Genomic DNA, 15,428 nt, shown 5'->3' on the forward strand with positions numbered 1-15,428 from the left:
TTTATTATAACCTTTTATATAATATTTAATGTGATGTTTACTTGATGTTTGAGTATTATCATTATATATATTTATATGTGTGTGTGCTAAATAAAATACGATAATATAAGAATATATAATGATGCAGTCACTTCTTAAGATCACATTGGGAAGACTTTTTAACTGCAAAAAAATCTAGTATTTAAATTTAAAGTATGTATTTGACTAAATAAATACACAAGCAACACCCATGTGGTAATACCTATCCTGTTTGGGTCTAGGAACTTTTATACAGATGCCTTTTGAAGTCACATAAGACCAGGCCTTAAATGTTGTAAATGGACTCCAGTCCCTGAGCATGAGACTCTGCAGTCAGCACCACTACCACCACTTTAATTTACACGCCACTTCTCACTGGACCCTCTCAGGAGGTTTGCAGAGATGTGGAACCAAAAGGAGTTTGTCAGTGGATGTGATTGTGCCCCCAGTGCAGGCCACAGATGACACATAACCCACACATAAAACACTGGAATGAAAAGCGTAATGAAAACAAGAAATTTACTGGCTATATAAAGTCAAACAACGCATGCTATATAAATAAAAAAGATAATTTCATTTGAATTTAAACTAATTTATTCATATTTGGAATCATATTAGAGTGTGATTATAGATTAGTATATCAAAACATTCATGCTAGCATATGCAAATCCATGTGAAAATGTCTGAAAAATATATTTAACATGGACTCTGTCGCCATCTACTGACAATTTCAGTGACACTAGAAATGACTTATTACTGATTACTGATTAATAAGCTGATAACTTTAATAAAACAGAAAACACATACAGGTAATATAAAAAATCCCTGTGCTCACTATGATAATAACTGCAGTAGATAGATTTTGAAAGGAATGTTTCTGGAATATATGTGGAAATAATATTGGACATAACCCAGGTCTGTGCATGTAGCACACTGCCCCACCACAGCTCACAGGCAAGCTCAGTCTTGATCAGGACAGAATGTTTAAAAAAATGAAAGCATTTGCCCCTGAATTTAGAAAAAATCCCAAAAAATCTAGTGTGGTGGAGCTCGAGCTCACAAATCTACTTGCTCACCACCATGTACTTATTAGAGGGTCAATTATAATATTATAACAAAACAAAGAAAACTATATTCACAACATAGAAATGTGTTCATTTTCTCACTCCAATCTAATTACAGCTTCTGTGCTTAGCCTACTGTGCAGGGTGATTGCTTATTAAGATCCTCAGTCAGCCCGAGCTGTTCTAACACAGCTCCTCAGTGTGTGTCAGGAGGTCACAGGAAACCCTAGAAGTTCCTGAGGAGCCAGGTAGGAGAAGAGCCACTTGTCTGGGTAAAGTAGCTCCACCACCAGGGCTTCTCCTGCCTCTCCTCCCCGTTCTCCCGATCCCTATAGCTCTCAAACTGGTTATATGGGTCAAAGCGCTCATAGGTTTCCACGCCGGGTATGTAGAGATCATCCACGTCTGGCTCCAGAGACACCTTCTTAAGGACAAAATCTACACGACCTGCCTTGTCCATGTTGTGTGGCAGGTTGACCCGTTTCATGACTTTGGAGTAGCCTGACGCAGTGGCGGTGAGGACATGTACGCCGGGATTTAGTAGGCGCCAGTAGTCACCATCTTCAGCTGCAGCAAAGAGAAGAGAAAGGGTGGAGAGACGGGGTGATGCTTCACTTTATATTGAATTGTTCATTCGGTACACACAGTGACTTTTACAAAAGCTGAAAGTAATTTAATTAATGTGTCTAACTGGATGTACAGAGATGGCTGCTGACAAAAAGTTATTACTGTCAAAACGTGACCTTCCCAATTTGAAGAACAGCGTGAGTGTTCTCCGCATGAATTCTGTATGAACTTACCTGTAGTGACCTCATGTCGTATTCCTCGGACTGATATGGTAGCTCCTTTGATACCATTTCCAAACTCATCTTTTACTACTCCCTTAATGCCTTGGTGAACCTGCGATATAATAGTAATACAGTGGTTTCTGTAATTATTGGGACATCGACACAAATCTAATCTTTTTGGTTCTACACACCACCACAACGGATCTGTTTTCTGTGGCCGAGCTCACCGGTGCATTCAAAACAGATGATATTGGAAACACCTTTTTGCAATCTCTCTGATGTTTGTTTTTTTATTTTATTTTTCATCCTAAAGATTACTTACTTCACTGATAGTGACAGCTCTGTGAATCTCATATTGACAATTGACAGCAGCCGATTGGGCCAAATGCAAATAGCCCACTTGAAATGAACTGTAGACCTTTCATTTGCCATTTTTAAGTCCCATAAAAAGTGGGAGGCACATATACAAACTGTTGTAATTCCAACATTGTTCAACTGATTGGACGTAAATACCCTAAAATTGAAGCGGACTATGCATTTAAAGCACATGTAAAGAGCCAAGAAGATTAGAATTGTCTCAATATTTTTGGACCTGACAGTATAGACATAGATCCTGCCATGCTAGAAACGTGTTTTAGCTGCTCAGGGCTGAACAGATCGGACTCACCGCCTCCATGAAACTAAGAAGAGCTTCTTTATTTCGAAGCCATTCAGGGTACAATTCGTCCTCCGGAGGAAACTTCTCACAGCCTAACTCCACTGTGAGCTCGAAACAGTTGCTATGCAAATAATTAAAATCAGCCATACCTACAAAAAGTAAAAAAATATATATTATACCTCAATAAATCTGTCTGTATATGAAAGAGAGGAGCTACGTACCTCCAGCAAAACTATACCACTCCGCGCCATTAATGATGCCTCCTCTGTGAGCGAACGAAGCACCGCATCTGTCTGTGCTGTTGCTGGCCATGTTGGCATGGGCATCAGCGTAGGTCCTGGCCAACAGCTTAAACATCTGGGAAGTGATGTGTCAGTGAGACGATTCTAGGACCACTTTTTGTACTGCAAATGACTGTTCTAATTAAATCTAATGTGCAGAAATGTGAAAATGCATACTGCTGATGTGACAGGAGGAGCACGTTGCAAAATCATTTTTAACCTACATAGATCAGCAATTATTTAATTATTACTTTTATCACAACATATTATTATTACTATTATTATCTGTATAATTTTTATTGATCATATTTCTTATTTCTTAATATATCTTGTATTGTATTGTGGTGTACTGCTGCTATAAACTGAATTTCCCTGAGGAACCTTCATATAAAGTAGCAAGAGTCCTTGTCCTTAAAAATGATGTGTTGGGCAAGAATAAGGCCTTGGATGACTTCACAAGGTCCATATTGTGATGACATAACATCTGCTCTGACTGACAAGCTTCTGAAGGTCAAACAGCTGAAAGTTGCTTAGTGAAGGAGACTTTGCAGCCACAGACCAGTTAGGGTACCCATGGTGAACTGTGTCTACCAACGAAAGCTCCTTAAATAAGCATGCAAGTAGAAGGTGCCCTGGTCTGAACACCTCAGCCTTACCTGCTCATCAGGCGTGGGGGAGAACATCTTGTCCTCATGGGGATGTTTAGAAAAGTCAAAAGGATAGGACACCAGAAGTTCTCCACCATGCAGGCTTGCAGAGAGGACAAAAGGGATAGACCTGATCCATTTCATCACTGCGTACGTTTCTGGAGCCACCTGCAAGTTAGGAAGCCTTGGTGTGCTGAACACAATTGTGGTTTATTGATTGGATTCTGGAGACAAACCGACATTCTTCAAGTGCGGCTACCTTATTGAACCAGAAAGAATCTGGTATTGGAATGTGGTCAATCCTGAACTGCCTGTATCGGCGGCGGCTGTATGCGATGCTGGTGAGGTCTGGGAAATTGCGGTTCAGGTCGATGTTCTGGGAGTTGCGTCTGCCATTCAGCCACCCGTTGAAATACTGAGCCTGAATATTTCACACATTAAAAGTTGTATTAATGATTACTGGTTTTGTGTTCATTCTTCTTTTGTCAGCTGTTGTAAAATGAATTTCCTCACAAGGATGTAAAAATTAAAACATTCTGCTTTTAAGCAGCTCTTTTTGCAGATTTCATGGTTCACCCTGTTTACATATTAATCACGTATTACACCACAGTTCAAACTTGCCAGTATCATTGGCTGAAATTATTTTTTGTGCGTGACAATATCTCACAATCAATATCTGACACATCTATTTGAATATCTTCACAGGTTATTAATTCACATCTAGTAGCAACATATTGTGATATGTTGTTTCTTCAATTATTTTAATTACGTCATAATTGATACCAATTCAATAAATAAATATTTAGGACAAACACAAGAGGTGGTGCTATACACTGAAATATATCTCACGGTATAGCATCATAATCAGAGACTAAAAACTATACTAGCACAGTACAGTACAGTGTAGTACAGTACAGTACAGTACAGTACAGTATAGTACAGTACAGTACAGTATAGCTAATGACACAATATCTTTTTGCTCCTGTGTCAAATACAGTAAACGTCTCATCTTTACATCTTGGTCGAGTTCGGGATCACTGCGATCAGCCATCTCAGCACTGGCCAGCTCGTAGCCATCGGGGTTCATGGAAGGCAGGATATGGATACGCGTTGTGTTTATTAGCGTCTGGATCCGTTCGTTTCCCAGCAGATATTCCGAACACAGGTATTCCGCCAGGTAGATGAGCAGTTGCCGCCCCAGCACCTCGTTTCCATGCATGTTGCCCACATACTTGAACTCCGGCTTCACTGTGGGACAGAACATAACATTTCTTCAGCCGCTCCGACTTTAGTCATCTTTCGACCTTCAAAATATATCGTAAGACTTGTGCGTAACCACGGAAGAACATCCCATTTACCAAATGTCCATGAATTAGCAGCCAGTAAATACATTGTAATATTGATAAGGTTCATTGTTTCATATTGTTAAAAGTTGAGCACAAACTCGAAAGTAACGGCCACTATTACAGTAACGGGGCAGTGGTGGCCTAGCGGTTAAGGAAGCGGCCCCGTAAACAGAAGGTTGACGGTTCGAATCCCGATCCGCCAAGGTGCCACTGAGGTGCCACTGAGCAAAGCACCGTCCCCACACACTGCTCCCCGGGCGCCTGTCACGGCTGCCCACTGCTCACTCAGGGTGATGGTTAAAAGCAGAGGACAAATTTCACTGTGTGCACTGTGTGCTGTGCTGCTGTGTATCACATGTGACAATCTCTTCACTTTACTTTACTTTATTACTTTAAGTGTGAAGCTTGTTTTACAGTTTAAGATTAAAGTTGTCCTCAGGATTTACCAATATAAACAGATTTTTTATCCTATCCTATTTATGTAAATCCTGAAGATGACCATGAAGGTGCCAGGCCCAGGTAAACGGGGAGGGTTGCGCCAGGAGGGGCATCCGGCGTAAAACCTTTGCCGTGAACTGTGCGGTCAAGGTGCCCGCTGTGGCGACCCCTAGTAAAGTAAAAGATTTAAATCCTAAGGAAGCCTGACCTTCCAAACGCCACGTGCTGGGCGTGTAGCCTCAGTTTGAAAATAGGGCCTCGTGAGTTTCTACTGGAGGGGGGTGCAGCGGACTTTTTACAACTGAAAACGGAACGGAACGTCTACATTGTAAGACATGTAAGACTAGACATTTTCTAGAGTAACAGAGCTTTGTAATGGTTTTTTATGATTTTGTCGGTGACACCAAAAGCTGGCTGACAGAAGCAGGACTCTATGTCGCTGAAGCCCAAGCACCATATCGCTTGAAGTACTCACGCAGCTCGTGGTGTCCAGGGTTTGTGGAGAACTCAATCACCAGCAGGTCTTTGCCCTCGGCACTGCGGCCGATGCTGTACGTACGGGAGATGTCGGAGCACTTGGCGGCTGTCCGTTTGAGGACGTTCACCATCTGGGCATTGGTGTGGTAGATGAACTGGATGATGGTGGAGGGCTCACCAGAGAAGTTGGCAAATGCAACCTCTTGCCTGGCTGGGGAAGCAGAACGAGCGAATAATGCTGATTCACCGGCGGTCTGGAAAACGGTTGGAATGTTCTTCTTTCTTTCTTTAAAACCAGGGTGCACGTTACCTTTCAGGTCAGCCAGCGGGTCATAACAGCCTTCCTGGTCACTGACAAAGAAGCGGTCGCAGTCCAGGAAGAAGGGCCATGCCATGTCGATGCCCTCCAAGGCGTGGCCGCAGGCCTTGCGCACCTCCTCGCAGCTGCTCCGGCAGGGCCTCCGAATGCGGTCGCCCCGGCACTGTGGGGCCAGGACGGAGCAGCCCAGCAGGCGGATGTCGGGGGAGCACTCGCCGTTCAGCAGGCCGTGGACCACGCTGAGCAGCAGGTACTCTGCGCCCATCTCGGTCTCCTGTCGGCTGCGGTGGCCCACGATGTTGGGGAAGATGGTGTGGCTGTATGGCATGTCCTGGCAGTAGCCAAGCGCCACATCGATGCAAGTCGCTGATACGAATGCATTTCGTGAAATGAACGCAATCGTTGCCAGACACGACTCACATGAATACAGTACAGGCCAAAAGTTTGGACACCTTCTCATTCAATGTGTTTACTTTATTTTCATGACCATTTACGTTGGTAGATTCTCACTGAAGGCATCAAAACTATGAATGAACACATGTGGAGTTATGTACTTAACAAAAAGTGGAGACCTGACCTCCACAGTCACCGGACCTGAACCCAGTCGAGATGGTTTGGGGTGAGCTGGACCGCAGAGTGAAGGTAAAGGGCTAAACACCTCTGGGAACTCCTTCAAGACTGTTGGAAAATTCCACATTTCAGGTGACGACCTCTTGAAGCTCATTGAGAGAATACCAAGAGTGTACAAAGCAGTAATCAGAGCAAAGAAGCTAGAATATAAAACATGTTTTCAGTTATTTCACCTTTTTTTGTTAAGTACATAACTCCACATGTGTTCATTCATAGTTTAGATGCCTTCAGTGAGAATCTAAGAATGTAAAGGGTCATGAAAATAAAGAAAACACATTGAATGTGAAGGTGTGTCCAAACTTTGGCCTGTACTGTATATACACAACTGGTAGTGGGAAACCGAGAATGAAACCCCACTTACTACCATTGTGTCCCTGAACAAGACACAAGACCCAGTGTCTCCAGGGGTGGCTGTCCCTGTAACTACTGGATGTAAGTGTCTTGCTCAGGGACACAGTGTGAGATTTAAGTGGGATTTGAACCTGGGTCTTCTGGTCCATAGACGAGTGTGTCACCCACTAGGCTACTACCACCCGTAAGAAGTACTTAGTCCTTGTGGCTGTCATTTTAATGCACTTCGTAACAGTTGAGATCGCCTACACCAAATACGTCTCAACACGGAAACACTCTTAGCAGAGATGCCAAACGACAGCCAAACAAACCACTGTCTCACAATCAAGCACGACCTGTTTGCTGGTAGCATGGCTTCATAATGAAATGAACGTGGAAAGTATGGTCTTACGTTTTTCTTCTGTTGGGATGGAGCATCGCCCTGCAAACCAAACAGCAAATTACAGACACAGGACAGGGTCACAACGCAGAGAGCAGCTCAGCACTAAGATGGAAGCAAAGTGGGGCTTTCCATGCTGTAAATACAGGCCACCTCGGCTCTAATTATCATCCTGGGCTTGCTGGGTTGGGTCGGTTTGCGACTTTAACTGAGCTGAAAAGAACTGAGCCTCCGAACTCTGAAAAACGCTGAAACCGTTTCATCATTCGTGGGAGGACGAGAAGTGAAACGCCTCTGCGTTGAAGCGCATACGTCACCTAAAGCCTCGTCTCCAGGTTCGCAGCGCGGCGGCGCGGCGGCGCAGGCGGACAGGACGCAGAAACAGAGCAGAGCGGGACGCATCGCAGCGGTGTGGCCGGAGGTTCGAGCCACCTCACGGAGAGAGAGAGGGAGGGAGTGGGGGAGAGAGAGGGGGGAGGGAGAGAGGGAAGGAGAGAGAGAGAGGGAGAGAGAGAGAGGGAGGGAGGAGAGGGAGGGAGAGAGAGAGGGGGGGAGGGAGGGAAGGAGAGAGAGAGAGAGGGAGGGAGAGAGAGAGAGAGAGAGAGAGAGAGGGAGGGAGAGAGAGAGAGAGAGAGAGAGAGGAGAGGGAGGGAGAGAGAGGGGCAGAGACAGGGAGGGAGAGAGAGAGGGGGGAGGGAGAGAGGGAAGGAGAGAGAGAGGGGGGGGAGGGAGAGAGGGAAGGAGAGAGAGAGAGAGGGAGGGAGAGAGAGAGAGGAGAGGGAGGGAGAGAGAGAGGGTGGCAGAGGCAAAGAGGGTGAGAGAGAACGGAGAGGGAGGGAGAGAGGGGGGCAGAGAGAGAGAGGAGAGAGGAGAGGGAGAGAGGGCAGAGACAGAGAGAGGGAGAGAGGAGAGGGAGGGAGAGAGAGGGGCAGAGACAGAGAGGGAGAGAGAGGGAAGGGGGGAGAGGGGGCAGAGAGAGAGAGAGAGAGGTGGGATCAGGTTACAGTTGCGCCTGTCCACTCGTCCTTAACTGTCCCTCAGACTTTTTTTATGAGATATTTTATTTATGTTACCTACATGTTCATTTCAGTCACGCGCTCGTGGTGAATCTTGGGAAAATAGAGGGTTTGGGAATACTTGCCTTCGGCCGTGAATCCGTGTCTGGGCGCCGGACACTGCAGTTCCCGCCCCTTAAAATGTCCAGAGGTGCATTTTTCATTCAAGTGTCATAGGTTGCATTCCACAATTTCATGGCGCATTTTAAACGTCGAACTGAAGCTGGCAAAGTAACTCTGTTTATTTTACACACAAAAATCCCACTGAAATTCTACACATCGTGGATGTGTAGCTTGAACATCAGCCACTTTTGAAAAATCCTCTAGCCATGCTATCACTATTTATTAAACCTACCAATTTACAAGCATTTTTGTTGGCTGTTTTGTTGGGATCATTTCCATGTGCTGCGGGTTCATGGTTATAAATATGGAATTTCCCAAATCATGTACCTTTAAAGGTACAACGTGATATCCCAAAGGATCTGTCCTGTACGTTTTAGGTACAATCAACTGAAAGGAACAGGTTTAACATTGTACCCTGTGTGTCCCTTTATTTCTCTGAGCACCGTCACCACACACTGCTCCCCCCGGGCACCTGTCATGATGGTTAAAAGCAGGTTGTGTGTTTCGCTAACAATATCACAACAATGTATTGTAATTATAGGGTTATGGCCATCTGTGTCTGAGTAAAAGTGGTTTCTCCAGGACATCACAAAGATTCCTAACTCAGTTCAGCCGGAGCAACCCCTCATCAGCTGGGACTATGCGTGATGGGAGCCCCTTTCACCCCAAATTGTCCACATGACCATTTTCCATTGGGCTATAATATTGTCTTTGAGCTTTCTCATCCATTCAGTGCTGTTCTACAACCGCATCCGCATCTGCTGAGATGACTGTTATCTACCTCTCTTCCAGGCTTCTATGATTTCCTTCAATGACTTTATTTACATGATTCTCTCCAAACCCATAGCATGTGTATTCCATCATAGTTGTTTAAGAATGAGAAGGTGACCGCATTATCCTTAGAAGAATGTTGAAGACTCTGTGAAGACTCGGTCTCTGTGTGTTCTGTTTGAAGTCTGTAAAGGTCATCAGTGATGTTCAGACAACTGGTGTCAGTGTCGTCTTTACAGTCCCTTCTGATTGGCTGGATATGTGCTCACAATCCTTTGGTAAATCATGTGTAATTGTGTTTTATTGCCATGCTTTAATGCAGAAAATGTCTTTGTAGCAGCACTGAGAACCCCGAGGCAGAGAAGATTCACTCCTCTGACCTATAGAGCATTACACAAGAAAGCACTGACAGCAGAAGTAGCACTTAAAATGCCCATCAAACTTACACACACACACACACGCACTGGTTCTACATTTACATTTTTACATTTACATTTACGGTATTTATCAGACGCCCTTATCCAGAGCGACTTACAATCAGTAAGGGATTACTTACAATCAGGGACAGTCTCCCAGGAGCAATTTAGGGTTAAGTGTCTTGCTCAGGGACACAATGGTAGTAAGTGGGGTTTGAACCTGGGTCTTCTGGTTCATAGGCGAGTGTGTTACCCACTAGGCTACTACCACCCTGATTAGTTGCATAAGTGTATATGTAACTGGAGAGAAGAGTCATATCATTCCTTGCGCACACACCTACACACACAACATGGGCTTCACTGTCAGGTCAAAAATCCATCCCCGTGTAAGATGGGACGTCGTAGGGCCATGACGTTTCTGCACCTTTGTTTTGCGTAGAGGTTCAACACCTCCATTTTCCAAATGGCAAGAGGTGTGAAATGCCAGCCATGTGTTTTGAGATCCCCCGCCCCGCATTTGTCTGCCACAGACGGGAGACACCGGGGGCGTGACAAGACAGAAACAACTAATTCTGATTGGTCTGTGACAAATGTATAAAATAATGTTCACTTGTGGTCTCTGGACCTTTTCATTCTCTTTTTCCATCGGGAACTGAGGGGAATCTTCCCATCAGTCTCTGAGTCTTTTCTCTCTACCCATTTTTCTCCTGGATCAGGTGATGTCTCTGAAGCTTGGTTCAGGCTTTTCTGTCTTTTCTCTGTCTTTTCCTCCTGTCTTTCATTTTGGTTTTCTCTGTAACATTGGTACCTTTTTTACACACAATATTTACATATAACTGCAATAATAATTTACTGGTGTTAATAAATTAGAAACTGATCATTCTTTAAACCTCTATTGTGCCATGCCTCTTTCATGCCAGGTAACATCAGGTTGGAGTGGTTTTGAGTACAGTGCTGTGTAGAGAGAGAGTTTTTTTTTTTTAATTGTAATTCTCCACAGTTTTACACCAGCAAACACATTTACAAATCACTAGTTCTGCGAAATGTACATTTACATCATTTACATTTACAGCATTTATCGCCCTTATCCAGAGTGAATCCCAACCCGCCAAGGTGCCACTGAGGTGCCACTGAGCAAAGCACCGTCCCCACACACTGCTCCCCGGGCGCCTGTCATGGCCGCCCACTACTCACTCAGGGTGATGGGTTAAATGCAGAGGACAAATTTCACTGTGTGCATGTATCACATGTGACAATCACTTCACTTTAATTAAGTGTCTTGCTCAGGGACACAATGGTAGTAAGTGGGATTTGAACCTGGGTCTTCTGGTTCATAGGCGAGTGTGTTACCCACTAGGCTACTACCACCCTATATATAAATGTAAGTGTCTTTAGACTGTTAGGGGGAATTGTGTCCTCAGTGTAATGAAGATCAGTTTAAACTACTAGCTTACAGTCTTTTGTCTTCATTTTTTATAAAACCGTTCACTGCATTCATATTGAATACAATCATTATTATGATGATTTCAGCCAAGATACCATCTGAATGATGGCCTCAGGAGAAACCTTCAAACCTGTAAATGCAGAGACGACCTTTCATTGACACTGATCCTGAAACACAACGTATTTGGCATCCACATGAAATAGTTCATATTGGCTATTCACACTGCACTGAGTACAATTTAATTCTCCCCTCTCAGCTGTTTTCAGTTCAAAGTATCTTAAGGCGTTCCCTTGTCTCTGGCATTCAACAGGATATTCCAAAATTCCTCAAAGCTGCACAAACAGCGCTCGCCCACACCACTCCTGCGGTACACTCTGTCTACCGGACCGCATTTTGAAAAGATACTCAATGACGCCTGCCGGTTTTTGGGCGTCTCTGGGCATCACCCCATTCACCAGTGTTCAGATGTGTGTGTGTGCACATAATTCATTTTTTACGCACATTTATCAGGAGTGGATGTGGAAAGTATTCACTGCGTATTCACAGTCGATGCACTTTTGGCAGCAATTACAGCCTGGGGTGTAGACCTGTAATTGCTGGAGTCTTCATGAGTCACCAGCAGTTGTTTTGTGTGTGTGATTGTGCTGAAGTCACAGACCTTTCTGATGAATTTGAGCATTTGTCATGCCACAGTTCACAAAATATGAGATTTACAACGTTTTGCTTTTAACCCTTCTATATTCTTCACTACAGTAATAACCACCTTAATGTACCATATGAACCAAACTTTCATTTGGACACTTTTTCTCTTGTCCATTCTGAATCTGGAAGCTGTGTGGGTTCAAGGTTCTGCGTGCATAGGTCTACAGATGAATTCTGTTGTTGAATTGTTTTTAAAAATGTCTTTACACCTATATTTATTAAGGAAAGTAAATTAATATTAATGTCAGGTTGAAAGAATTTTCATAATACCAAACTCTAGTCCTGTAACACTAGATGGAGCCATTTACCACGGTGCTCTGTTAACGTCACACAACACATACAGCAGGGTAGTCGATTATAAATAGTACACGTTTATGGAATGTAGATTTTTTTATAAGAATCTGAATATAATGTATTTAAGCCAAATATTCTCATTGCAACTTTGAACTCTTGGCTCAACTTGTTCCAAGATAAACTGGAGTCATGCTATGAGAATGTGCCTTGGCAGCTACAGAGCATTCTACATGGGCCTTTGAAGTGTCTAGTCCTTGGTCTAGAATCTCATCGCACTGCTCGCTCTCCCCCAAAGCATCAATGTCGGAGTTGAAATGTGGTTAATCAAAGTTTATACTTCATTAGTCAAAAGGATGCTGTTCAGCAGATAGAAAAGATCTCATCGGTCATACAAGCAGCAATGTAGGTGTTGCATGTGACGTAGAAGCGTGAAGTTGTTCCCTAAATATAATGGAGTTGAGTTGGAGATTAGTGACATCAGTAGGAAACACCCAAAGGAAGAAATAATGCTGGTCTGAAGTCACTATGTCAGAAATATACCAAAAACATCATGTTCTTTCCAAGAAGTAAACAGCGTACCCTCAAGAACAAACAGCAGATCATGGAAAGTCGCGATCAGAAGTGCAGTCACCATCCTAAAAAGAACAAACTTGTTAATGTGCTAGGCTGCACAACTACAGGCATTAAACCCATTTAAAGGGGTTTCAAGGCAGCCTGGCGCGGTTGTCCTGATTCGAAGGGCACTACACAAATGTAGTCTTATGTTGTTGGTGCAGGAAGGTGATGAATCAGATGAATCCTTTGTGGCTCAACCTATCCTGGATGTTTTTTCGCCAAACACTACTGTTGTCACAATGCAAATGAATAATTATGTCATGTTTGATTAAATTCTTTATAATTTGAAAGGTCTGTATTTTGTGATGCAAATGTTATAGCCTTTGGGCACTGTAATAACCAGTAGGCAAGGCTGTCTACTGCCGGACCTACATAAACTGTGTTCTCTGAAGGATCTGGTCCTGAATTGAGACACACCCTGTAATCAAACTTTTCCTCTGTAATACTGACAATTTAATATCATTATGAAATTATGAATAAAGATTGTTTTTCCTCTGAAAAAAGTATTAATGCACTTATTATTGTTATATATTATTCATGTTGTGAATAGTACAGCATTGAAAGAAGAAAAAATTAACAAAAAAAAAAAAGCAGCAAAACATGTCTGCAGGTTGAAGGAAGCCATATTTTAGACTTTAAAATATCTTTTTAAGGCCAATTTCATCAAATTTAAGACTCTTGAACGTGTGGGTTGTCAACTACATTTTTCTCAGCAGACACCAGATGCTCTTCTAAAATACAACGTTAATGTATTTTATCTTAAATGTCTCCTGTTTTGAAATTTTAACTTTAGATTATCTAACATTAATACGAGTTCCCCTAAAATGTCTATGGTCTTGTGGTGGCTAGAAATGGTGATATGTATAAAGAGTACTTTGGCCATTCTGGTTCACCATTCAGAGAGCATTCAGATGGAATTTCCCCTTATGTCATCATAAAGGGAAAGGTCACACAAGACTCTGAAGAACCAGTGGGTTAATAGAATTTTTTTCTGATAAACACTGACAAAGCATCCTGTTTGTTTCTGAGAGTGTATTTAAATAGAGAGTACAATAGAGAGTGTATTTAAAGTAAATGGAGTCAAGTTCCTGTTGTCTGTTCACCACGGTTGAATGTGTGTGTAAAGGCAACATACACAAGTGGCGATGAGATTTCTTTACTTTACTTTACTTTACTTTATTTAGCAGATGCTTTTATCCAAAGCGACTTACAAGAGGAAGACACCAGCAATTCTCGTTCGATTTCTATAGAATATTGAGTTTACAAACTAAGAGGCTTAGATAAGGCTTAGACTTGTCAATGAAGAGCATGCTCGGAGATTGTTAGGTGCTAGACTAAGAAAAATTATAATGTATTTATACATTTTTGTATTGTTTGTGCAATGTGTACGCATGTGCGTGTGTAAGTGTTAGATTTCGCCAGTGAAGTCTCCGCTCTGAATAGACCATCTAACGGAAGGGAAAACAGAGATGGCGGGCATGATTGGACGGATGGAGAGTTTCGATTGCACTGCCGAAGATGACGTATGCGGAACATCAAGCAGTACTGCCTGGCTAATGATATTAACATTGGGGAAAAGGCAGCTGTTTTATGGGATTATGGGAGCTAAAACCTATAATTTGCTTCATAGCCTGCTAGCTCCTGCTAAGCCAGCTGAGAAATCCTATCAGGAAATTGTGGACGTGCTACAGAATCACCTGAACCTTAGACCACTTGGTTCCATAAACGAAAATTAGCTGAAAATGAGGAGTCAAGGAGAATGGCTGAACATTGTGATTTTGGTTCAAATCTAAGTGACGCTCTAAGAGACAGTCTCCTATATGGTTTGCACAATGAGACAATACAAAAGGTACTTTTAACAGAAAGTGTTGTCATTGTCTTGTGCAATTGAAATAGCCGCTAGAGAAACTGTAAAATTACAGCAGCAGATGGCACAAAATGGCTGGCACACCAGAACAAAACCCCACGTGTCTTCTATGTGGGAGGAACGCACGTATCTCTTCTGATTGTTGGTTCAGAGATAAGCAGGGGTACATGCAGAAAATGAGCGAGACCGTGGTAGAAGAAAAGTTCCACGAGCACAAAAAACGAAACACCGGAACGTACATGACGTTATGCTACAGGCTCCTCTGATTATGACTCCTGCTGTGTGCAGCTCGCTTGTTTCGGGGTGTGTTCACTGAGGGACTCCAAACAAAACTCCAAAAAATTCTAATGCGGCCTAGGGACCCGATCATGCACCCTCAAAGGCACACAAGCACTTGCAAACAGGAAGCAGAGGCCTGATTCTGATACACAGCAAACTTCAACAACACTCAAACTAGAGGAAAAATCTCAAATAAACACATAAAATGTCCTGAAAGTTCCCCTAAAAATCACTACAAAAACAGAGACACCACAAACGTAAATCTCCATCATTCTCATAGCCTCAGGACAAATCACAGCCAGATGTGTATACACGTATGCACCCCGAAACACCAACGTACATAAAAAAAAAACCCAAACCCAAAGAAAACAAGGAAAGTAAAGTAAAACAATCTTTCACGCAAAGGATAAAAAATCAGGTCGGGGGAAAAGCAAATCTATTAAGGCTTCGGGCAAATCAAAATGAA

General features: G+C 43.0%; 1 protein-coding gene across 1 annotated transcript; it reads right to left on the reverse strand.

The window, feature by feature from the left end:
• Window positions 1–520: 520 nt before the first annotated feature.
• LOC114787548 (carboxypeptidase Z-like) lies at window positions 521–7,903 on the reverse strand. The gene is made up of 11 exons (XM_028975167.1): window positions 7,714–7,903; window positions 7,409–7,438; window positions 6,028–6,402; window positions 5,716–5,928; window positions 4,472–4,704; window positions 3,716–3,877; window positions 3,466–3,624; window positions 2,750–2,885; window positions 2,538–2,677; window positions 1,883–1,982; window positions 521–1,649 (listed from the first exon to the last, which is right to left on the reverse strand). The coding sequence occupies exons 1-11, from the start codon at window positions 7,796–7,798 to the stop codon at window positions 1,309–1,311; spliced, it is 1,974 nt and encodes a 657-aa protein (XP_028831000.1). The 5' UTR covers window positions 7,799–7,903; the 3' UTR covers window positions 521–1,308.
• Window positions 7,904–15,428: the final 7,525 nt, after the last annotated feature.

Source organism: Denticeps clupeoides, chromosome 4 (assembly GCF_900700375.1).
Source record: "Denticeps clupeoides chromosome 4, fDenClu1.1, whole genome shotgun sequence".
In the NCBI taxonomy this organism is placed as follows: domain Eukaryota; kingdom Metazoa; phylum Chordata; class Actinopteri; order Clupeiformes; family Denticipitidae; genus Denticeps; species Denticeps clupeoides.